Below are 26,166 nucleotides of genomic sequence, written 5' to 3'. Positions count from 1 at the left end.
TGAATTTTTACAAAGAAAAGACATATCAAAATAAAGAGCATGAACAGGGCAGGGGATTTAGAGTTAGATAAACCTGAATTTTAGCCATGGTGGTCACCAGGTGTGTGTGTGAGTTTGAACAGGTTATATGTAATCCAACACTTAGTCTGCAAAATCAGTTTGGGGTTAACACATGTATATTAATGTAGGTCCACTGAGAAGACTACAAAGGCAGCTTGTGTAAAGGCCTGGCCCAGGAGACAGTATATATAGTGCCCAGGACACTGCCTTCTACGTGGCAGGCACTCAGTAAATGCTAGTTTCCTTCATATTTATGGAAAGTGGGCCAGAAACTGAAAGAAAAGAAGAAAAATATTTTTGAAGGGAAAGCAAACATAAGCTACCACAATATCCTACGCATTTCCTTCAAAATTTGTCAAGTATGAAAAGGACTATTGGGACTTCCCTGGTGGCGCAGTGGTTAAGAATCCGCCTGCCAATGCAGGCAGGGGACACGGGTTGGAGCCCTGGTCCGGGAAGATCCCACATGCCGTGGAGCAACTAAGCCCATGCGCCACAACTACTGAGCCGGCACTCTAGAGTCCGCAAGCCACAACTACTGAAGCCTGCATGCCTAGAGCCCGTGCTCCGCAGTAAGAGAAGCCACCGCAATGAGAAGCCCGCGCACCGCAACAAGAGTAGACCCCGCTCGCCACAGCTAGAGAAAGCCCACGCGCAGCAACGAAGACCCAACGCAGCCAAAAAGAAATAAATTTAAAAAAAAAAAAAAGAAAAGGACTATTCTTTCATGCCAACGGTGGACTAGTTCTTGTTCTAATCGGAACATTTTCAATCATTTGCTCTGACTCTGCCTTTCACAGCTGAAGTTTTAGAAACTGGATTCTATGCACAGTAGTTCATCTTTGAAAGCATGAACTACTGAAATGAACACTTCTTATCTTTTTCTAATATGGCACCAAACTAATGCTTTTAATGAGAGATTGTAATTGTTGATTCATAGGCAAACATTCTCATTGCTATTACAAACCTAAGCTGGAACAGGAAGGCCTTCTTACCATAACCACAGCTGTCACGCAGCTCCATAGACTGAGCAGTTATGAATGGGTTACTTCTTGGGTTAATGATGAGAGGCAATGCAGTGTTTGGGGAAGAACACAGACTATGTTTGAAGTACTGCTTTCAAACCCCAAATCCAATGACTGGTGACGTTACTTTATCCCCATCTTGAAGAGGTGATTTTAAAATGGATAATAATAGTGTAGTACCTACTGCTCAAAGGGTTGTTGTAGTAAATAAAGGAGTGATTATAACAGTCATTAGGAGTTATTAGTAATAAAGGAATTGGAGTAATTCGAAAGACACAGGAAGTCTTTAGAATTATGCCTACCACGTAATAAGCCCTCAAATGATATAGTAATGACAACTATTACATAACAACGGTATTAATTATTCTATTATTCTATAGTGTAGATGAGGTGGGCAAAATGTCTAGCGTGTCTGGCACAAACTGAAGGCTCCACAGACCGCTGCATTATAGTGATTATGCTACGTAAGCACCTGGTACCTGTCAGTAATGACTCCTATAATATCATCAATGCAGCAAATACAAGAAGAAAATGGATTATGTTCACATTAGAATTTAAATGGTGAACACTCTGAAAATCTAAAAGGATGAGATTTTAATACTAAGGAATGGAAATCTCTTTAGAAACAAACACTGTTAACTGAGAACTTTCTGCAGACTAAAAATTAGTAAAAAGGATCAACTGAAATCAGTATTCAAGAGTTCAGGCAGTGAGGATCTGATTACGATACAGCAGATGGGACACCTGTCTACTTAAATTATCACCTATGGTTACTGTCAGTGAAATGCTTTTGAAGGTGTAACTGATGGACCACCTGGCACAGCATGACAGGCGAGAAGGAGACACGGTGGGCCGGGTGGGGTGAAAGGGGCTGTTCCTACTGTACTGAAGAACTTAAAGAAGGACACGACAGACTCCGCACGCGGCATTATCAGTCCAAGACCCACAGAGCCAGAAGCATCCCGGAAGATTCTACTGCTTATTATGGCCACAGGCTGATGGGGTCAACAGACCAGGCAGAGTTCAGGCGTGTGCTAACGACCAGCACGCTGCCTGGTCATCGCTATGGGAGACTTAGGACGGTGTCCGGAGGACAGTGAAAATCTGAGAGCTGGACTAGCAACATTTGGAAAGATTCAAATAACTCTGAGTATACGAACGCTAAAGTCCCACTGAGCCTTCCACGCTGGCAGAAGCCTGTCTCGAACAGCCAAGGTAGTTCCTTGAAAGGAGATGACAATTCTCATGCTTTACTACTGCTACCCTTTATCACCTCCTGGCCTAAGATCAGATCCCTGCTTGCCCCAGAGACGCAGAGAACAAAAGAGCTAAGCTAAATCTAGAGGAGAAGGCTGCGTGAGTATAGTAACTGTAACGTCCCCTGGTGTGTATGCACTGGACGCTTCCTCCCAGTCTTCCCAGTGAGGATCTGGGACCTTTTACTAGAATGACTGCACACTGAGATGAAGAAACACTCATGCAGTTTGAGGATTCACAGACTAGGCTCTGAGCAAATGCTGCCCCACTGAAGGCCGCCGATGGAAGTGGGGTTTAGGGGCCGAGAGGTGAAGGGCTTCTGCTCCTAGGCCGTTGACCGTGGGCCCAATGGACTACGCTACTTCCTCAGTTTCTAGGTGTCTTGATGGAACGTAAATGATCAGCCACTTGCAGAATCCCCCTGTTGACTTGCTGACCCATGTGGTCAAGGACAAAGAAATGAGAGGATGAGTGAAGGGGTGATAAGTGGTCTGGGAAGAGGCCCAAGTGTGTAAGAACAGGGAGCCCCATGTGAGGCAGAGTATGCACTCAGTGACCAGGCAGCCAAGGGGACCCACTGTAGCAGATGTCGAAGCACCTCATTCCCCAGCCACCTCAATGCTACTCAAAGGACTCAGGAACAAAGTACCTATGGTGACAGGGAAAGAGGTCTTGTTTCTGTTTGTTTGTTTTAATTTTTATTGGGGTACACTTGCTTCACAATGTTGTGTTAGTTTCTGCTGTGCGGCAAAGTGAATCAGTTATACGTATACATACATCCTCTCTTTTTTAGGTTTCCTTCCCATTTAGGTCACCACAGAGCACTGAGTAGAGTTCCCTGTGCTCTACAGTAGGTTCTCATTAGTTATCTATTTTATATGTAGTAGAGGGTATACGTCAATCCCAATCTCCCAGTTCATCCCACCCTCACAGGGAGAGCGGTTATGCATTACTCCACAACACGGATTCCCCTCAAAAAGGATTCCAGGCTACTGCCACTGCTGACTGTCTAATACGCCAGCAGCAGAGAACCACCACCAGCCCTTAAAATGGCAATATGGTCTGGGAGGACCACCCAGCCCTGCTATGCTATTTAGGATCCCTTTCGTTAAACGCACAGCCAGGCACCTGCTATTTTTGGACATATAATCTGGTTAAAGACTTGCCTTCCCTGCTTCCCTTCTACCTGTAAAAGGATCCTTGGGGGCCCTGATCACTGCCGCCAGAGCACAAAATGTTGCTTCTCACCAAGGAACTCCCTTAATAACAAACAAGAGCAGCACAAAGTCTATGGGCTTCACTGGTCATATCATGGACCTCATTACCAGATGGCCTTCCTGAAAACTTAATTAAGATATCAGCAAGGATGGGATACTTTCCAACAAGATACACATAATTTCTGACCAACTGACCAATATACAGTTCCACTTGCTCCTAGTGCCAGAAGAGATGAGTCAGGGAATCAGAGTAACATCATTTGAGACAGTGGTGTTTAGTGAGCAGTCAACCTAACCTGGCCATGCATTAGACTCTTAAACACCTACTGGAAATTCATTTTGAGGTTTCACCCTAAACAGGTTGGTGCATGGGACTCACTCACTCACTCTCTCTCTCTACACACACACACACACACACACACATACATACATACATACATACATACATACATACATACATACATACATATATATATATATATTTTTTGGCCACACTGGGCAGCATGCGGGATCTTAGTTCCCTGACCAGGGATCGAACCCATGCCCCCTGCAGTGGAAGCGCAGAATCTTAACCACTGGACCACCAGGGAAGTCCGGGTCTCTGTATTTTTAAACAACATCCCATATGAGTCTGACATATAGCCATGTTTTAATCAAATAATATAATGAACTTCCCTGATTAACCCAATAATATATTTAGTTTCTCTGAATCTCACTTTTCTTACATAAAATAAGGAAAATATTATGTATCTGTCACCATTTTTCCAAGGATAACATGGAGTAATGCATGTAAAATGTCTCACAGAGTACGTGACTCACAGTGGCTGCTCAATAAACAAATGGTGGCTTTTTTTTTAATTATAAAAGCTACTGTTAAATGGACTTTTTGTGAGGAGGCTGGATTTTGTCTAAATAACTTTTGTCTGACAATTATTTCATGGAAAGTGATCACTCAACGTGGATTTTGTTCTCTGTAACGTAAATCTTTTTAATAATGAGAGAACAACAAAGTAATAATAGAACAACATAAGCGACAGCACATTATGAAATGTGAAAATTTCTTTCAGAATTGGTATATTTAATCAAGTGATCGATAAAAATAACTCAGTAATTGTAGCTTATTTAGAAGAGGAGGCAGTTATGTGAATACATGCACGAAGAACAACTATGTGTTAGAATTGGAAGCAATTATTAAAACATTTACAATCAATTTTAACTTGGTAAAATGCATAGGATATCAAAAGAAAGGCAAAAAGGGCAAATAAAAGCATATACTTTACAAAGTCAACAATATGAAACACAGGCATAGAAAAAAAGACCCGAAAGAACTCATCTAAAATGCAAATAGTAATGGTGAGACTATAGATAACTTTCATTTCTCTTCATGATAATTTCAATACCACTGTACTTTCTAGAAGGTATTGCTTCTAGAATCAAAAGCACAGGTGCTACAATTTCACTCTATAAATAAAAATAATAGTTACAGATTTGGTTTAAGATACTACATATTCTGAAACTGGCCAGAGTGACCGAATTTTCTAAATAGTACCACAAATATATCACTCTATATAGCATTTCCACATAATTTCATTTGAGGTCCTAGTTAGCTTTTATATAACATGTACGGATGATCTAAAAGTACATTATGTAACTTGACTAAAAAAGTAGCCACTGTTTATAATAAGTATTACCTTTGCCTTGTCTCTCATGGAGCCTTTTCCAAGGATGGACATTTTTGTCAAGGTTTCTTCTTGCAAGCGCTTCAGAGAATTGCCACGTGGCCCCAAAAGTTTTCCCACAAAGTTGAACTAGGAGAAACAAAAGAACAAATTTGTAACATTCATATCTGAGGAAAATAATTTATTTCTTGAGTTTTAGGAAACACTGCAGTCAGTATGCTAAACATCATTGACTAACGACAAGTATTGAAGTTACTGCTACATGCATCACCCTATAATGTTTCCCACAAACCACATAAAACAGGGCTAAAACAAACAAACAAAGGATGTATTTCTTTCTACCAAATCACTTCAGTGATGGCTGTATTTTACAAATTGTATCAATAAATGAAGTTAATTCCCAGAATTCCTTAGTCGCCATCCTGACAATTTCAGCACGCATTCAGTATCAACCACGAACAGTGCTGGAATTAGACTGTTGGTGAGGAAAAACGACACCAAGTGTCCTGTAATGTGCACTAAACTGGTCACCATGGAGTGTCTGGGTTCTTCTACCTGGTCAGCACTTAAGCCTCGGTTAATCAACCACTGAGTGCACTGGCCTAGATGAGTGCTACGCCTTCAGTGGCTGACCAAAGCTTTATGACAAAACCCACCTATCTATCTATTTAGCCGAGATGCGGAGGGCTCTTTCAGCATGCAGAGTAGCAGTGAATTAATTAAGGGTGCTACAGACTCTGAGGATAGACTGCCATGGTTGTAAAACCTGGCTTTTCCATTTTCCTGCTGAGTGACCCTGGGCTCGGGGTCACTAGGCCTTGGTTTCCTCATCTGTAAAGTGGGAATGATGAACGGCAATAGGACCTCCCCTTGCAGGGTATTTTGAGGATTAAATGGGTCAACATAAACAAATCATTTAAACAATGCTTAGCACATTAAAAGAGAATGAATACATACAACTGAATGAAATAATTATTGATAGGAATTTCACACAACTTCTAAAAGCCTTACAATAATTATGAATTCTTCTTGCTTCCAAATAGAAAGTCAGCCCTATTTACCACGAGAGAAACTGTTCTCTTTGGCAGGATTCTTGATCACAAACTCACGTAGTTGCTGCTGTGATATCAGCCACCTTCCATGAGCCATGCCACTGCTGTGCCGTTGCTGTTTTTAAGACAAAATCGTTCCTCGTGTCTCTAACTATGGTAATTAAAGTAATTTTCCTGAAATATGTACTTTTAAAAAGTCAAAATGGTATTTTTTCCTTGCCCACTTTCCATTATTATTGGTCTTCAACAAAACTAAATTGTCTATTTTTAACCTTTACATGTCATCTTTTTTTTGCTTTTTAAAATTTAAATTTAAGTAAATTACTTTTAAAAATATAGAAGTGAGGTCTACAGAGTTTACAATATCAAATACTACTACAAGGTGCGGGGGGTGGGGCGGGGAATCAATGTCTCAACCCACCCTCCCTCATTCTTGTTCCCTGTTTTCTCTGCTTTATCTTTCTGGAAATCCTACTATCGGATATTGAGCCTCCTGAGTTGGATCTCTAAGTTTCTCTGATTTTTCCTCCCTCCTTCACCTCCCTCTGTCTTACTTTCTGGGAGATTTAATTACGTTTCCTACATATCTACTGATTCTCTCATTTCTGCTACCACATGTTTCACTACTAACAGCATTTTCTTATATCTGTCCCTTCCTTATGGCACTTTGGAGACATTTCATGGAAGTAATACAAATTCTTATCCTCCTGAGGCGTCAAAGGCGGTAGCTGTCCCCTCCCCGACGCCGTGGAGCTCACAGAGCCTGCTACTTTCCACAGATTCCCCTTACCCTCCACGTTCTCAGAATCTGTTTCTTGCTACACTATGGCCTTTCCTCACATGACTGGTAATCCTCTGCTATTTGTTTCTAAAAATTTTTAATTGAGGCTCAAACAGGCTACCTGGATGTTCTGCTTTCATACATGCAATCTGACAACTGGACATAACAATTCACTGCGACACAGCAGCCCACTTTTTTCACCCAAAGCTACTCAAATATCAATATCTGTATTTCTTTTTCCTTGTGCTAGGCATTTCCCTGAATAGGAATTCCCCAACTTCCTAGGAGGAGGTACATAAGCCTGGCTGCCAGAATACGAAGAATCCCATTATGAAGCACACACACCTCTATTTAAAGGAAATAATTCCCACATTTTCAGTGTGGCATCTCACTGCAGCCCTCAGCTGTATCCACCTGGGTCTTAGAACCTAAAGTTTCTCTTATTCAAGCTCTTCAGGAAATCTCTCGTCTGTTGCTAGGTTAAGAAGGGCAAACGCCTGGTTTTCTCAGCTGGAGAGAGGATCCAGGGGTCTAACTACTTCCATGCACACTTTCCACCAAGTTCCCTCTTGTCGGTTCCACCCCATAAATTCACGTGCAGCTAACTGGTATCTACAATTCCCGAGTCTTCCCGAGGTTTTCCCACACTAACAGGCATGTTTCTGGTTGGCTTTCTCTTGCCCTGCAAGCTCAGGATTCTGCTTTCTCTGGCCTTTACCAGAGAAAGTCATTACCATTTATCCATGTATTTTGCAGCCACCAAATTTTTTTTTTCTTTTTTTAAACACCTTTATTGCAGTATAATTGCTTTACAATGGTGTGTTAGTTTCTGCTTTATAACAAAGTGAATCAGTTATACATATACATATGTTCCCATATCTCCTCCCTCTTGCGTCTCCCTCCCACCCTCCCTATCCCACCCCTCTAGGTGGACACAAAGCACCGAGCTGATCTCCCTGGGCTATGCGGCTGCTTCCCACTAGCTATCTATTTTACATTTGGTAGTGTATATATGTCCATGTCACTCTCTCACTTTGTCCCAGCTTACCCTTCCCCCTCCCTGTGTCCTCAAGTCCGTTCTCTACATCTGCATCTCTATTCCTGTCCTGCCCCTAGGTTCTTCAGAACCTTTTCTGTTTGTTTTTTAGATTCCATATATACGTGTTAGCATACGGTATTTGTCTCTCTCTTTCTGACTTACATCACTCTGTATGACAGACTCTAGGTCCATCCACCTCACTACAAATAGCTCGATTTCGTTTCTTTTTGTGGCTAATATTCCACTGTATGTATGTGCCCCATCTCCTTTATCCATCCATCTGTCAGTGGACACTCAGGTTGCTTCCACATCCTGGCTATCGTAAACACAGTGCAGCAGAATTTTACTAACATCGTTTGTCCATTGTTGTCTCACACTCCCATTCTTATCTTCATAGACCAGTGCCTTTTTAATTCATTTATATTCATTTTAGCGGGTGTCAAGGATAGCATAAAAATTAATTTGTATTCAAACAACCATATTTATATCACGTCTGTAACAGTTAAATATCTCCCAATTAATAAAAATTAAGAGACCTTAGAAAACATCCAGTCCAAACCTCTAATTTCATACTGAGGAAACTGAAGTCCACAGAATGACATGATTTACTCAAAGTCACTTGATAAAACATAAGACCACGAGATTCCATATACAAAGGAAGAGCATTTTATCTGCAGTTTTCTTTCTCCATTTAACTTCTATGAGTCTTTTGCTCACAAAAAGTACACACACGCGCATTGTGACCATCGGAAGCACTTCTGCTCTCCTTTGTCACCACACACGGCGCATCAGCTGCATCGCGCTGGTCAAGCTGCCCCCGTGAACTGCAGACGCCTCATCCACAACACAGGGGTCAACCGCGTACTGCGGGCGCCTGATGAATTAATACGGAAATGCACAAAAATCACCTAGTAGAGCAGTCGACAGGCCGTGCACTCTCTGTGCTGACAAATCAGCAAGTAACGAATGGATGAATTTAACTATCGTGAACATACATAAATTGGGGTGAACAATGCCCACCTTGTACGTGTACAAGGCTGCCGAGAAGCCACCACCTGGAACAACACGGCCGCCGCACCCAGGCCACCCAGGTGGGTCGAGGGGCTGAGCTCTGTCTGGGAGTCGGGGTGTGAGGTAGGACCAGGCATGTGGATGCTGACCGTCTGCACAGCTGAGCCACACAACGGCGATGGGCTTGGTTGCCTGACGGGGGTCTCCACCCAGGCTGCGTCGCCTCCCCGGCAGGCGTTTGGAGATGGCCAGAGTACCTGGTGACAATGACTGTGGGCCACCACTGCGTTAGTGGTCAAAGGCCTAGCAGTCACACGTCAGCGTGGATGGGGCCGCCCTTCACAGCGAGGAAGGGGCCTGTGTAAAACGTCAGTCGTGCCTGTTCAGAAGCCCTGCTGGCTGAAAGGAGGAGCTACAGACCTGTTGCTTACTCTGCTTCTTCGGCTCGGAGCCCTTGCTGCTGTCTCCCTCAGATCACAAGTTCAATTCCTCCAGGGGTTCTAGAAGATACCCCCCACACACACGCACCCCTGAAGCCCACCACGGCCTGTACCTGCGACAGGGCCTACGGGCTGAGCACGGTTCAGACTTTAAATGAGCAGCTGAGCAGCACAGCCCTCCGACCTGCCGAGTTCTACGACCCACCGAGGGTCCGGCCACCTGCTCCCGACCTCTGAGGCGCGTCGAGGGCTCCCTCTCGCCCGTGGTGTGACCCCAGCAGTGTCCTCGGCCCCACCGAGTCTACCATGGCTGAGGTTCACAGGGGTCATTAAGCTGAAGGGGCATCATGAAGACGAAGAGGTAGCACCTCCAGCGCTGAGGGCTGGGACCTGCTGAAAGTCACCTGAGCCCACACACCCTCTGCACTCCTGCGAACGGCTCACCGCAGAGAACTACTCTTCCCCAGACGCGGGCGACCCCCTTGCTTCTCTAGGCCGGACACAGACCCTCCTTTCTCTGCGCCATAAAAGATTAGCTGTTCTTTTTGTCCACTGATCAGTCAGAGAACGTCCCTTAACCTGACGTGATCAAACTCCAGTTAAGCTTCTGTCCTTTCCTCACACAGGCAACCTGGGCTGGCACAGGCCTCTGCGACAGGCCCTCTGCTCCCAGGGACCAGCCTTGGGCGAGACGCTCTCTGCCGCCTGTCCCTTCCTGCCCCCCGTCCTGTCCTCCACCCACGTCCCTGCACCTTCCCGGCCTCGCCCACTCTCTCTCCGTGGTCTGACCTCTGAGACACCGACAGGCCTCAGGCTCAGAGTTCTCCCTATAGCAACAGCAGCCCCTTTCCCTGATCTTCCAGAAACCCTTCCAAATACAAAGTCTGTCCTTCCTTAAGCCAGGATTTGTTTTCTATTTGATGAGTGCATTGGCAAGACAGACAGTAAGAACCTAATACATTTCAGCCTTCATTCTTACTAATGATTTCATTTGTGCGCAGATTTGAATCAAAGGTAAAAGTGTTATTTCCAAGACCAGTGATTTTTCTCCAGGTGCCAATTATTATATGACAAATATACTATCGTATTACAAATGTTACAACTGTAAATAGGAAACTTTTCAAATGATTATGAAGATGGTAAACCAACATACATTATATTTGAGCTTTACCACATAACGGATAAGATCCAATAATGATGTTCTTCCCCAGTAAAGATCAAGGAAGAACTCGCTTTAATTGATCTAAACTACATTTGTGACATGACACTGTTCCACGGGGACAATTAAAGTTAAGCTGTCATTTCATAAACAACTAAGCCTCAATCAAGGACACGTCACTGTCTCCATTAAAGCGTTTCCCTTAATTGGGTGCTCACCAAAAAGTTGATTAGTCCAACAAAGGGATGCTTTATCGACCTCTTGCTCAACACTAAAACTGAACTTGTAATCTCTGCCAACGTAGCAGCAGCAGATACGTTATTCTTCCCAGCAAATGGCACTACCGTCCAAGCAGCAGCTCAAGCCAGAAACCTGACACTCATTCCATAAGGGCAGTGACGAGGCCTTTTGCAGTCACTGATCCAACACCTGTGCGGCGAGGGCATTCAGTCAATGTCCAGTGAATCAGTGAATTGTATCGTAACAATGTTACCTCCTAGAGCTCTCTTAAACCTGCCCACTTTCCTGTAGCCTCACCACAACCACTAGTCCCGCCATCACCACCCCTCACCTTGCCCACTGCAGAATTCCATCTCTGCATCCACTTCTATCTCCCTGGATCAGCAGAGAGGTCTTAACCCAAAGGGGACCTTGTTACATCTCTGTTGCAAACAGGACTGTCCGACTCCCCTTCGAGGAGTCCTCATGCCCTGGAACTGCCGTGCAAGGCCCTCTCCAGCACCGCCCTTGCTCACCTCCCCGGCCTCACCACTCTCCTGCTTTTGACTTTAGCCATTCTGGACTCATTGCAGCTTCTCAAAATTACCGTGTTCCAAGAACTACCCATTTCAGCTCAGATGTAGAGCTTGTAAAGAACGTCAGTCTCACCCTTAAAACAGGAAGAAAACGGAACAGAATACAAACTAATGCTGAAGTGCCAAGGCAAACACTAACCACACAGCTGGAGAGAGTACAGACACCTGCGGGGAGAGGTAAGACTCAAGCACCTGTCTCTTTGGACGGGGGACGAGCATGAGAGCAGAGAAGACCAAAAGCCCAGAATTAAGAAACTTGATACCTTCTCAAAGGTTTTTCCTGCAGGAACTCACCACCACCACCACCCCCAACCCCCAAGTGCTCACAGGCAAGATCAGGGAAGAATCCTGAGACCACCTGCCCTGGCTAGTGGGGGAGAGGAAAACAGCCTCTACTGAAATCTGCTCAGAGCCGCACCCCCTACCTCTCCTCCTAATCTGCAGGAGGAAGGGCAACAAAACCCACTTTGCTTTGTTTCTTAAAATATTGACAAAATCAACAACACAGGTACTGACATCAGTGTCCAGCCCTCAGGAAGTGTTATTCTCGCTACAACACTGGTGAAATGCAGACATGTTCTAGGTGCTGGGTGAAGAACCGAAACAAGCAATGGCCGCGTCCGTACTGAGCCCCATATGCTCACAGAAGAGCCGGATGACAAACAAGAAAAACAGAAGCGCAGACACAGCGTCTGTTAATTACTGCTAAGCGTCTATGGAGGTGGGCAGAAGCCAACTACTGAGAGCGTGGGTAGTCATGGAGGGCTGGGCAACGTCAGACCAGGCTGGCCTGTGATGGTCAGCTCAGCTGCACCCTATGCAAGGATCTGGAAACAGAGACTTTCCTGCACTGTGAGTAGCAAGTGCAAAAGCCCTCAGGCACTACGGACCTTCTCTGAAATAAGAAGACGGCCAGCGTGATGGAGCAGAGCAGCCAGGGTGGGGAAGTAAGGGGCAGAGTCATCCATCCAGGCTAAGGGCTTGGACTTAATCTGGGGTCTAAGGGGCTTTCAGTTTTTCTTTGTAAAGGACAAACGCAACACAGCCAGCCTTTCCCGGGCTCAGCAGAGTCTGGCAGGCCTGGGCAGCTCCTCCAGGCACCTCGACCCTCTTAGTCCCCCACACTCCCTCTCCTCCTGCCTTCTTTTCTTCCACTTACCAAACTACGGTTTAAAACATTTCCTTTCAGGTTGTACTCCTTGGAAGAGGAAATGTGTTTTACTCAACTGTGGAATCTTCACATCTTAACCCCGGTCGTCAGTCTTAATACACACAGTAATACTCAGAAAAAGAAAACTTGTACTGGATCAACAAAAGCAAAAGAACAGGTTAATAAATTCTGGGTCCAGGAACCTAGTCTTCTGCCTATCGTTGCTTTATTTTAAAAAGGCCACGGCTGTATCAGCAGTGACATAAAGTGAAAACACTCTTTGGCACAAAAGGAAAGGAATTTCAAAACATAAAGTCCTCTCAATGGTAGAGTCCCTCCTGTTCACTATGGCAAAAATGCTCAAAAGCGCTACGGTATCTTTCCTGACTATAACATGAACTACTTAACGCTCCTTGTACATTAGTTATTTTTCTTAAATGTACTTCACTATTTCATCGACAGAACAGTCTGGGATAAATCTCATATGCGCTAAAAGCAGCTTCCTTTGGTCCATTACAGTCCCTTCTCCCCCTCAGCGTCCTCCCACCTGACCCTAAAACCCCAGTCCAGCCGACATACACACAGCCGCACCTGCCTTGGTAATTAGAAAATGAGGGACTAGGTTATGCTTTAATGACATCTTGGGCATCTACTGTTGCATAACAAACTAACCCAAAATGTAATGGCCTTGAACAACCACCGTTTTATTTATTTGCTCACAGTTCAGCAATCTGAGCCCTGGGGGGAGTTCTATGTGGCAACAGCCAGACCAACTGCAGCTGGAGGACCCACTTCCAAGACGGCTTATTCCCATGTCTCTTAAGTTGGTGGTGGCTGTCAGATGGGGACCTCAGTTCTTATTGGTTTGATTCTCCTCCTCCTGGGTATCCCAAGCTTCCACCTCCCATGGTGGCCTCGGGGTGGTAGGACCTTTGCATGGTATATGTCTTCCAAGGTCAGAAAAGCAGAAGCTGTCAGGCTTCCTTAAAGCTCCAGCCTGGAAGTTCACATCTTGTCAGTTAAAGGGAGCTGCAGGGTCAGGACAGACTCAAGGGAAGGGCACGCACGATACAGGTCATGAACGCAGGGAGTGGCCACTGGGGGGCGCACTGCCTCAGACAAAAAAACGATGAAGCAGTCATTTATCAAAAAGTTTTAAGAGCCTCAAACATCACGGTCTTTTCTAGGCCTAGCAATCACCTGCCTGCGTTCCCTCCCTTAAGAGGGGATGGAGGTGGCACTCTCTGAGGGCAGGGACCCGGACTCACCCCCCGTGTGCCTCAGCCACAGACGAGAGCCGCACTAGCTCCCAACAGGAAGCAGCATTTCATGCGCTGCGAGTGACTGATGAGTACCAACCAAAATCAATGTCCAAAATGTACCAATCGCTACCCAAGATTTAATTAAAACGAACCCTAAAGTATACCACACAGGCACAGATGGAGGGAGGCGTATTTTGGGTACATGGTCCTAACTGTCTAACATCTTGTAATTGAGCGTCATATAAAATCTACGTGTTTATTAAAAATGATTAAAAAGGCATCTGACAAAGACTAAAATAAGGAGGTACTGTAATACATAAACAATGTAATTCATTTCTGTAGAGGTAGGTCTGAAGTAGGATGTGAGAAATGAGAGGATATAAAGAAATAAAAAATCCTTTGTTTGCATACAGTATATGTCTCAAGTTTAATGAAGAGCTAATAAATTGTGAGAAAGGAAGGAGGTGAAAGGAAGCAGGTCCACCGGTGCAGTCCACGGCGACTAAGTGTTCCCCACAGACTATCACGTCCAATGTTAAGATCACGTCCAGATCTTAAGTTAGGCAGCCAAGAAGGATCCCTGGCCCCTGCACTACAGTTTATATGCACATAAAATGGATGTGAGTGTGTGTGCATATATATGTATGTATACATTTATTTTAAAATGCTACACCTGATCTACCATTGGGTAATAATATTTCGATCCTTACTTAGGTCAAGAGATTCATCATTAACGATACTGGATGTAAAAAAACAGTCCCAATTTGAAAAGACTGTTCTTCTTGCGCCCATCTGGACGGGAGCTGCTCTCCCCCTGTCCCGGTGCCGAGCCTGCGGACGGAGCGGCTCTGCCGTTTTCCTGCTCATTTCGACTGCATCTACAGTGGCCCTGAAGTCGCAGTCTCTCTTGCAACAATCTTTGTCCACTGAAAAAGGTAAGTGAACTAAAACTAGTAGATGCAATCCAAGAATCCATACGCAGGCACATACACAACTATCTGCCCCAATTACTGAAAGCAAGTGAGCGATTAAAACTTGGGAGCTTCTGCCTCGGAGAATCCCCTCTTCTCCTCCAGCATCCTGTCTCACTGTGCACACAACTGTCCTGGACTCACATGTGCCGGGTAATAGTACGAGTGTAACCTGTGTAACAAACTAATAAAGCTTAATCTCTTGAACAGGAGCATGGGCTCTGGAGCCAGACGTCTGGGGTTCAAATGCCTGTTACTGTGTACTAACATTTAGCAAGTTACTTCACGTCTCTGTTTTTTAGTTTTTCATAAGTGAACAGGAGATAATCATTCCTTCCTCCTAAAACTGTAAAGATCAACACGTGAAAAGTTAATACATGTAAGGCCCTTAGAACAGTGCCTGAGACGCAGAAACCATACGCTACATACAAACATTAAAATAGAAGTTCTAGCATGTTCTTCTAGCACCCAAATGTAAGGTTGGACATAACATCCCTCTTTGGAAAACGTCACCCCATATTCTCTTTCTAGACCTTACTGGAGAGAAAGAATTAAACTGTCAGGAAACACATTTGGTTCATCACCTCCACATTCACCTAATTCCTGCCCAACGGCAAGAATGAAAAGAAAATAAACGAGGTTTGTTTTACCTATCTCCTTCTCTTGAAAGGAAAAGACCAGATCACTACTTTCACTAGCTTTACGAGCCATTTTAGGTCCCAATAATTTAACCACTAACAAAATGATTAATTAAATAAATCCACCTCTTAGTTGGTATTCAGAATACTGATCTCATTTGAATTAAGCCAATGTCATAAATGCAAAACTCCAAACAGTAGTAAACCTAACAACAGACTTGGGACCATGGCATTCATATGAAATGGAGCAGCCTCTTTGGTAACAGACCGTTTCTTAGGATCGTTAGTAACTGAGTCAAGCTTTGGATTACTGACAATAATTTTCATGATTCTGATAATCACCTCTAACGATAACAATCACTTTTACATGAGAACTTGAATTTCTAGGGAATAAAAGTCATTCCAACTTGTGTTTAAATCAATCATTCCTAAATGTTGAGGACTCAAAAAAAAAGGTAAGATCTTTTATAATGCAGAATATTTCCTACTATATATTCTCCTTGTTTATTTGTATCTGTCACAAATCTTTCAGGGCTCCCTAGGCCATATAAAAATCTAATGTGCAAGTACAGCACTTGAAGGCTTTCCACGCTAGTCATCACCATTCCAACGAATGCTACAAACTACCATTCCCCATAATTAAATCATTCTGGCCCAAGAGTTACTCTGTCTTTCCCCCTGATCTCTGCTTGTTAACATCCTGAATTTATACTTAAGGACTACATTTAATTCCATCTGTAGTTCTTTCTCCAGAAATAACTCTTCCTCACTCTTTTAAAATCTTGCAGTGTCCATCTATTTCTCTTATGTTAGTTCAGTCTTTACCCTATATTATTTAGTAAAATTTACTGTGGTTCTCCTGTTAGACTATAAATCCCTGGAGAGTAATTAGGACCCATATTTTATTCATCATCCTTCCTGCATAATGATTTCTCAATACATACTTGTGAAACTAAAGTTTATTTTGCCCCAAACCAGATGGCATTAGTCAACATAGTTTTTATTGATTTTCTTTGCTGCCGAAATTACTGCAACATATTAGAGCTATATAAATACTATTATTTAAATTTATTAATTTGCCAACCAGAAATCACTAAGCATTATCGGTAGTGGTTGAGATTATTTGGTATTGCTCCACTGACTGTAATTTTAACACAGTTATCTACTTTAAAATGGTAAACAACCCTACTTATTTAGACATCAGCAACCCTGAAAATCAATCAAGTAAAGTACACAAGTAACTTCTTCAGGAGATGACATGGGCAAAATCACACACACAGTAACACACCATCTGAAATCATCTACTTTATGTACTTTTTAATCTCTATATGCTCAAAGCTGGATTACATTCTTTGGGCGGGGGTGGGGGACTGGGTGGACAGCAAAACAAATAAAACAAGCAATGTAGCCCATATATACTTAAGTTTGAAAATGTTAATCCAGAAAATCCCAGACTGCAATAGTCTGGCTTCAAGTGTGGAGAATGGGATGGAGGATTTGAAACTGGATAAGAGGCTATTACAAAAGACCAGGTGATGGATGATAGTGGTCTAAAGTAAGGAGTGGCAGTGGAATGCAGAGATAGAAATAGATGTGAATTACTTTTAAAGTAGAAGTAATAAAATGTATATGTCATTGTACTTCAAGAATGGAGGGGGAGAGGTAAATGAAGGAGAAATTAGTAGACAAAAATGATATGCTAGTTTTAGGCATGGGCTCCTTAGATACAGGGGCTGTCTGTCATTCACTAAAATAGGAGCACAGGGAAAGGTCCAGGTTTGCCAAGAAGAGGTATGAAGTTCACTTATGGACACATCAAATATAAGAAGTCTGCAGGATATCCAAGTGGAGGTGGTCCAGTAGGTGTTTAGCCTGATGAGATGAAGGGGGGGAGGGGGGGAGGGGGGGAGGGGGGGAGAGAGAGAGAGAGAGAGAAAGAAAAGAAAGAAAGAAAGAAAAAAAAAAGAAAGAGAGAGAGAGAAAGGAAGGGAGGGAGGGAGGGAGGGAAAGGGAGATGTGACACATCTGGTGTCAGAAAGCTAGTAAATGGCAGAGCTAGTAGGCATAACAAAGAGGGGCTGACTTCTAAACCTGACTGCTTTCCCCTCTGTAAGTGTCTCAGTATCAATGTATATACTAAGTGCCCTCTGTTTCATGTAACTGTGTGTCAATTACTTGTTTTGATAAAAGTTCACAGTTTGGGCCATTTAATGAATTTCTGCCATTTTACTCCACTGCGGGGGTGGGGGGTGGAGGTGAGGTGGGTGGAATCCTAGAAGAGAGGGGTTAAGCTTTGTTCAAATTTCCTGTGTCCAACAGTACAAGCTGTACAATTTTCAGGTGATCCAACTGGGAGGTCTTCATGGGGCCCAGAGCCAAAATAAGCCGTCCAATAACATTTAACACATCTAAGCCAGTAATATATCGCTAAGCACTAAAGTTGTTTTACCTTTTGGCTCAGCGACACACTTAAGAGACCGATCCTCCATCACCTCTCAAAAATAAGCAGTGATGTAACAAAAGATTTACACAGAACAATATTCATCACGGACTTTAATTTCTAAATGTACTGCATTGTGACCAAAGTACATATAATGGTAGCATTTCTACTCTTTTAAATGTAATGAGATTTTGGGGGACCTGTAGATAACCAAATTTTGTAATTACTCATTTGACTCAATAAAATAGTAATAGTAATAACAATAACACCCCCTCCCAAAAAAACGTGAGCAAATTCTGTCACAAGCCCCTTAATATATGCATTGGCTGTTTCTGAAGTCCACTTAACAACTTTAAGTTCAAGGGCTGCTTTCTGGGTCAATAATCAAGCATTTTAAAAGAGAAGAAGGGAAAAGTCACAGCATAAGGTTTGAAATTCCTTCACAGTGTTTTTTGAAAGCTATCATATTCACAAATACCAACTTAACTTTCTAATTCTCGTGACATAGGGGCGTGTATCACAAGACCTCAAGGGTCCAGAGAAGACCTCTGAGAAAAGAACGAAAGTAGCCTCGAAGAGGCTCATCTCTACTTACAGCTGCACCTTCCTCCCGCTCCCACTGTAAGACACGGGTTGTCAAGGTGGGAGAGGGCTGGCCTGGAAGGGGACTTGCGCTCAGTGAAGCAACGGACTGCGGGCCAAGACATTTCCCTAAGGCTCCGTGTTCCAGCGTGGCCTTTCTGCTTCCCCAGAGGGTCCAAGATGTCATGGATACCAGGAGGGACACCGACCATGACTTGTCATAAACACATGTGTCTTTAAGTGATGATTTTTATTATCAGGCTTCCTCGACACCAACAAGTTTCAAAATCCCCCCTGGACAGCATTGTGGATTTCGGTGATGGCACGTAAGGACTAACAAACAAGTGCATTATCATTTTATTTCTACAGGTAAAGTATCAACTGGACACCAAAAATAAAAAGGATTTTCACATGAATCCTCTTGAAAAAACATTATTTGCCTCCAAAAATTAATTAGGAGTCACAGGAAAGGCAACTTTTAACATACCGATATGACTGTCAAATATTTACCATTCTAGGAAAATTTTGATAGCCATGATGATTTCTATGGAATAGGCTTCCTTCCACCCAGTAGTAAGTTCGTGGGTTTTTAATTGTCTGCAATTCACTACAGGGGAAAAATGCAAGCCAACTTTAAAAAGAAAGCTTCTCGAGCTTTAATTCAAACTCCAGAGGAAACATGTTTTATAAATACTTCGCTCTTCTCTCTCAAAGACTCTTAACCAAACAACTTCTGTGAGCCAGCAAATATATCAAATTTAAAATATGCACATAATAGGAAAATATTTAATGTAAGAACCCATATTGCCTAATATAAAGTTACTGAAAATAATATGTAAGCATTAGAATGCTGAGAGATTAGACAACAATTACCAAATTATGAAAATTAATAAATCTAATTTAAACCTGTAGAATCTAACTCAGTACACTAAATCTTAAAAACCATTATCATAGCACACAGGTATCTCCTAAGTTAACAATCTCGGGCACTTTTTTTCCCCAAAAATGGGAATCTTTTTTTTTTATACTGATTATAAAAGTGACACCAAGTTATTATTAAAACATTAAAGTACAGAAACATGTAAAGTAGAAAAGAGCACATGATCCTTACCCTCCAGAAAATAACTGCTAGTAAGATTCAAGTTAGTTTTTCTTAAAATAAATGTTCAACTAGGGTTTTATCTGTCCTACATGTTGCTTTTCTTTCTTTTATTTAACAGTATAATAAAGACAATCTTACCATAGCAGTAGAGCATGTATGCATAATGATATATACAGATATAATTCAATTTCATATGACAACTGACTTTTTAAAATGGTGCATAAGCCTTCTTTTACCCTAGCATGACTTTACATGTGGCATTCCATTTCCTGAAATAGTTTCCAATAATTAAACACCTGGAGAAACCCACCTCATACTCCAAAGCAGCTCAAAGGTCACTTCCTGTTCTAACTTCACAGCCCCGCCTTGGCCAACCCTACCTTATATAAGTAAAGTGATGAGGGATCAGCCGCCATTCACTGCTCCCTTATCACTTTATTTATAAATCCTCAATAAAAACCTGCACATCTTATTGAAATTAACCTGCTTAGCCAAGTACAATGGCTGGTAGTTTCTCAAATGCCCTCTGCCCTGTATCCCCCTGTCATGGCCACCCCTCCATCTCACCCTGTCTTACTTCTGACCCCTACCCAGCCAGCTCCTTCAGAGCCTTAGGGAAGATTTCTCTGACACTGTCAGCATGATCCTCTGTCTTTCTAGAGCACCCCAACATTGAACGTCTCACACTGTATTATACGAAATTAAGTTATTCATCTGTATTCCCCACAAAACGGAGAGCTTCTTGTGACAAAAGGACATGTCTTAATCAGTTTTGTTTTCCAGGCACAATTCCTGGCTCAGAGAAGACCCTCAATAAATGTTAGTATATGAATGGATACATGGGATCAATGATGAAGGAAACAGTGAATTAAAAAAAAAAAAAAATCAATGTAAAATCTAAAGCACAAGGCATTTAAGGTCCTCACAGATAGGGTGCCTTGTTCCAATGTTGATTTGGCACTTAGATTAACTCTGTTACATCGAGTCACTGCCCAGAACCAAGGGTTAGGGTTTACCCACGGGGAAACTTTGGAGGACAATTTCTATAGCTTAAAGTCTTTAAAAAAAAAAAATCATGAAACAGTGTTTATTTGCGTTTCACACTTTGCAAGCTCGCACATATGCTCAAGAGAACAAATATATTTTGGGTTTGAATACTTAAAGACTCATGTTCGGTGTTTTACCATTGAAAGAGCGCTGAAATGGTTCATTGAGAGAAATTACTCAATTAATGGAAATCATTTTATTAGTTGGAGTTTCACAAACAGTGCTTCTCTCTTGCCCCAGAAGCTGAAAGTGTACAATAGCCTCAATTCCACACCAAGCTGCCTCTGCCCATTGCTATTCCAGAGGGGCAAGTACTGCCAGCTTCCTCCATCTCAGCCTATTAACGGACACCAGCATGAAAGCTTTTTCTTAGAACTGATGCAAGTCCTGTATTAGCCTTTCCACAAGGCTGGCTTAAAACTCAAATGCTCAATTTGCTAAGCAGAAATATGCTTTTCAGCCTTCTGAAAGCAGATTTCTAAGCAGCCTACTTCAGACATTACGAGGACTTGACATGGACTCTGCTCTCTGTGAGACGCAGAAATTATAATTCGTCTTCCCCTACTCTCATCAAAGCTGACACTGAATAACAACATTTGAGGTCTTATTTCACATACTTAACTCATACACAACAGAGTATTAACTTCAGATTAATTATCTACCAGACTATGAACTCTTTAAAGTTGGGGATGGTGTCTGTGCATCTTTCTACCTACTGCATGTTGAGCATATCAAGCCTGGTCAATCAATTTATAAAAGTTCCCATAATCCATGCTGTGTTTAGTAATTAGTGTGTCTACAAAATGCTCATAACAGTTTTCTGTTTACTAAAATGTATTATATATCTTCAGTTTTGTAAGTATGGCTGAGTAAGTTCCTAACAGGCTGACTGTCTCTAGGTAGACAACTATAAATTCTCAAACGCTGAACAAAATACAAAAAGCAAACATCTAAAGCCTCCGCAGAATGCTCAAAAACAAGGAGGTTCTACAAGGGAGTCAAGACTTGGAAGAAGGGAATGGCTGGGTGAATTCACTGATTGTAGAGCTTTTAGCTGCATAGCAGAGTTTGAGGCAACCATAGTGCTGAAATGTGTGGGAGGAATACTAGAAATGAGAGTTAGACTTGAGGAGCCCCAAATTTTGTGTATAAAATCTGTCAGTCACGTATGCCAAAAATAAACGCCAAAGTCAAACTGAGAAGTAAACTGAGTTCTGCACTCCTATCCGACAGAGTCTGCATCTGAATCCAAAAATATCAACACCCTTCAAAGAAACATAACAGAATCCAATTTCCACAATATAACGCAATGTCCAGTATACAATCCAGAATTACCCAACATATAAAAAATAAGAAAAATGTGACATTATCAAGATAAAAGAGTGTCAATTCACATCAAATCTAGGATGACTAAGATTTTAGAATCAGAGACTTTAAAGCACCTATTTTAACTGTGCTCAATTACACAAGATAATATAACACCTGCAATAAATGGAAAATCCCGGCAAAGAAAAAAACATGTTTCCAAATACATATATTTATATATGAATCACATATAAATTCTGAAACAGGTAAGTACAATACCTGATACAAAAATTTTATCTGATAGGCTTTACCAAAAAAATAAAGATAACATAGGAAAGAGTCAATGAGTTTAAGATACAGCAGCAGAAATGATCCAAACTGAAGAAGAGGGGGAAAAAACTAATAACAAAAGTGAACAGAGTCACAGGAATCTTTTCGAGAATATCAACAGGTTGAAAGTACCTGTAATTAGAGTCTCAAAGGGCGGGGAGTGAAAGGATCAGAAAAAGTATTTAAAGAAGCAATACCTGAAATATTATGATGAAATGGACAAATCCTTTGAAAAACACAAAACAATTTTCACAAAAGATGAAATAGAAAATCTGATTAGTGCCTTATCAATTAAAGACATTGAAGAACTTATATCTGATTCATATATAAATATATGTATTTGAAAAGAGTTTTTCACCACCAAACTCCAGGCCCCGGACAGCTTCACTAGTGAATTCTATCTAATAATAAAGAAAACAACAGCACCAAACTGACATACATTCTTTTTTTGGGTGGGGGGGGGAGGGAAAGAACACTTCTATATGTGTGTGTGTGTGTGTGTGTGTGTGTGTGTGTGTGTAAATTATAGGCCACTATCACTCATGAATACAGATGCATTTGAATCCAACAATGTATAAAAAGGATAATATATCATTAAGTAGGGTTTAACCCAAGAATGCAAAACTGGTTTAATTTAGCCAAATCAATCAATAAAATTCACTATATTAACAGTATAAAGGAGAAACATCCTATGTTCATTTCAATAGATGCAGAAAAGGTATTCAACAAAATTCATCACCCAGTCAGGATCAAATCTCTCAGCAAAACTAAAATAGAAGAAAACTTCCTCTACCAGATACAAGTCACCTACAAAAAAAACCTCACAGCTTTACCATGCTTAATGGTAAAATACTGAATGTTTTCCACACTGCCTGAGAACAAGAGAAAACTGCCTAACGTCACCACTTGTATTCAAGCATTATACTAGAGATCCTAGCCAATACAGTAATAAGATAATAAAAAGCATAAAAATTGGGAAGAAAGAAGTAAACTGTTTATGCAGATGATATGACTATGTACATAGCATATTCTAAGGAATCTATAAAACAACTTGCTAGAACAAGTGAATTTATTAACAAGGTAGCAGAATACAAGGTTTATACTAGAGGCAAAAGGTTATAGTAGAGGCAAAAAAATTGGAAAATAAGATTTCAAAATACTTTACAAGAGTGTTCAAAAACCATGAAACACTTAGGAATAAGTTCAACAAAAGACAAGACCTCTACCCTAAAAGTACAAAACACTACTGACAGAAATTAAAAATCTAAATGGAAAGATATACCATGTTCAAGGAAGGGAAGACTTAATACTGTTAAGATGTCAGAACTCCCTAAACTGATCAACAGATTCAATGCAACTGCAATCATAATCCCAGCAGAATGTTTTGTGAAAATAAAACAATAAATTTATATAGAATTGCAAAGGATCTATATGCAAGCAATCCTGAAAAAGGACAAAGTTGAAGGGACTACATTACCTAACTTCACGTCTTACTATAAAAAGCAACAGTAATGAAGATGGTATGGTACTGGCATAATGATCCATAAATAGATCAATGAAGCAAAATAGAAAGTACAGAAATAGACCCTCACTTAACACAGTCATCCAATTTCCAACAAAGATGCCAACACAATCCGTGGGAGGAAAATATCTTTCAGCAAGTGGTACTGAAAAAACTGGATATCCATATGAAGAAAAAATGAATTTTGACTGTCTTTCTTACACCATACACAAAAACTAATTTGAGATGTATCATAGACGTAAAATTAAAAGCTATAATGGTAAAGCTTTTAGGGGAAACACAGGAGACTATAAGTTATAAAGGACTCTAACATTTCTTTGAGGTTGGCAAAGATTTCTTAGTTGACAGAAGGTAAAATCATAAAAGAAAAACTTGATACATTAGACGTCATCAAAATTTAAAACTTCTGCTTATCAAAAAACTCTGTTAAGAAAATAATAGGCAAGCCACAGACTGAGTCACATATTCACAAAACGTATATCCAACAAAAGATCTGTAGCCAGGATATATTTAAAAAAAGCTCCTACAACTCAATGATAAGAAGACATACAGCCCACTCAGGGAGCGGCAAAAGATCTAAAAAGAGACTGCAAAATTGCAGATATATAAATGGTCAATAAGTGCACGAAAAAGTACACAAAATCATTAATCAACAGGGAAATGCAAATTAACACCACAAGAAAATACCAATACCCTATCAGAATGGCTAAATTAAAGAGACTGACAACATCAAATATGGATTTAGATATATGGAGCAACCACAACTTTGCATGCACTGTTCTAGAAATGTCACAAATACAACCACTTTGGGGAAAAAATTACGGCAATTCATTATAAAACTAAATACACAGCAATTTAAACCCTAAATATTTACTAAAAATAAATGAAAACGTATGGTCACAAAATGTACGAAAAGGTTCCCAGAAATTTAATTATAATAACCCCAAACTGAAAACTGCCCAGGCAAATGGATAAATACATTGTGGTATTTTCAGGTACTGGATTATTGTTCTGCAATCAAAAGAAATTAACTACTAATATATACAACAGTGTACATAAATCATGTACATGGACACTCAGAGGAAAGAAAAAGGAAAAGCAGAGTAAAAAGAAGATCAATTTAGGCCAAATCTGAGATGATCAAGATTTTAGAATTAGACTTTAAAGCACCTATTACAACTGTGCCAAATGTCATAAAATAACACTTGCAGTGAATAAAAATCAAACTTTTTTCTAGAATAATTAGGGAATATTTTAAGCATTTATGTGCCAAACCCTATGGCCAAGCATTTAACATGGATAATCTTATTTCTTATCAATCCAACCTTATCTTACAAATGAAGAAACTACAGCAGGAAGAAGTTGAACAGGCTGTCCAAAGTCCAAAATGTAACTCAGAAGAAAATTTTAGGGCTCCGCAACTCACGCCAAAGTCAAACAGAAGGGACAGAATCACCAAATAAGGTTTCACCTGATTGTAAAAGTATGTGTGTTGGGGCGTCGTGCTAAGGGAGAACACCTCAAGAACACACCAAACAGAACGTAAACGGAGCGTGCGCTCCCTTGTGATAAGCTCTGACACACCTGCAGTACAGGCTCACGGTCTTACCTTAGGGAACTGTTTTACAGGAATCAACACTTTCTGTCCCAGCTTCATGTTCTTATTAATCACCACATCAATGTACTTTTCTTCGTCCTTGCCTTCTCCTTTGTGAAACTTTTCTATTTCTGTGGAAGAAAAACAGACAACTGTGAAGTGTCTGACTTAGAACTCCAGAGGCTGGGGGTTCTCCTTAGCTCTATGGTGGCAAGAAACCCAATACAGAATATGGACTTCAGATGGCTACAGTTTTTTCAAGTAATGACATACGTCCCATCGCATGGATGATTCTCCACCAGTACAGCGGGAAAACGCACATACCAGGGCACTACAACGTGAAATCTCAATCGCCCAAGCTAATGGAAGGGAACCAACACAAACATAAAAATAGATTCTTTGGGGCCTTTTGGAATCCTAGGAAAAGGCCGATCAAATGGCAAAGAAAAGCCAGAAACTATTCTCAGCTCACCATTACCAAGCACCGACATCCCTATTTATCAAACCCCGCCTGGCTCTCCAAGGCGTTTCCCATCAAGAACGGGTTCTCCACGATGGCATTAAAAGCCCTGGACAACCTTCTGTCAGTCGACCTCCCCAACCAAATCCTCCCTCCTCACAAGTGACAAGCCCAATTACAAGCTCATGGCTTTGTTAATGCTCTTTTCTCTTCTTGTGATGTTAT

General features: G+C 41.5%; 1 protein-coding gene across 4 annotated transcripts in view; it reads right to left on the bottom strand.

The window, feature by feature from the left end:
• KHDRBS3 (KH RNA binding domain containing, signal transduction associated 3) overlaps positions 1 to 26,166 on the bottom strand; it is a 171,779-nt gene that overhangs the window by 93,358 nt on the left and 52,255 nt on the right. For all 4 annotated transcript variants that reach the window (XR_004346512.1, XM_032610280.1, XM_032610283.1 and 1 more), the window contains 2 exons: positions 25,494 to 25,612; positions 5,251 to 5,367 (listed from right to left, as the gene is read on the bottom strand). Coding sequence is in view for 3 of the 4 variants with exons in the window: in XM_032610280.1 (XP_032466171.1) it covers positions 5,251 to 5,367; positions 25,494 to 25,612 (236 nt within the window). In the remaining variant the exon portion in view is untranslated. The remainder of the gene's footprint in view (positions 1 to 5,250; positions 5,368 to 25,493; positions 25,613 to 26,166) is intronic.

The sequence above is a fragment of the Phocoena sinus genome, chromosome 17, assembly GCF_008692025.1.
Source record: "Phocoena sinus isolate mPhoSin1 chromosome 17, mPhoSin1.pri, whole genome shotgun sequence".
Lineage (NCBI taxonomy): Eukaryota > Metazoa > Chordata > Mammalia > Artiodactyla > Phocoenidae > Phocoena > Phocoena sinus.
The sequence above is the reverse complement of the archived record's forward strand: the minus strand, read 5'-3'. Positions and strand labels throughout refer to the sequence as shown.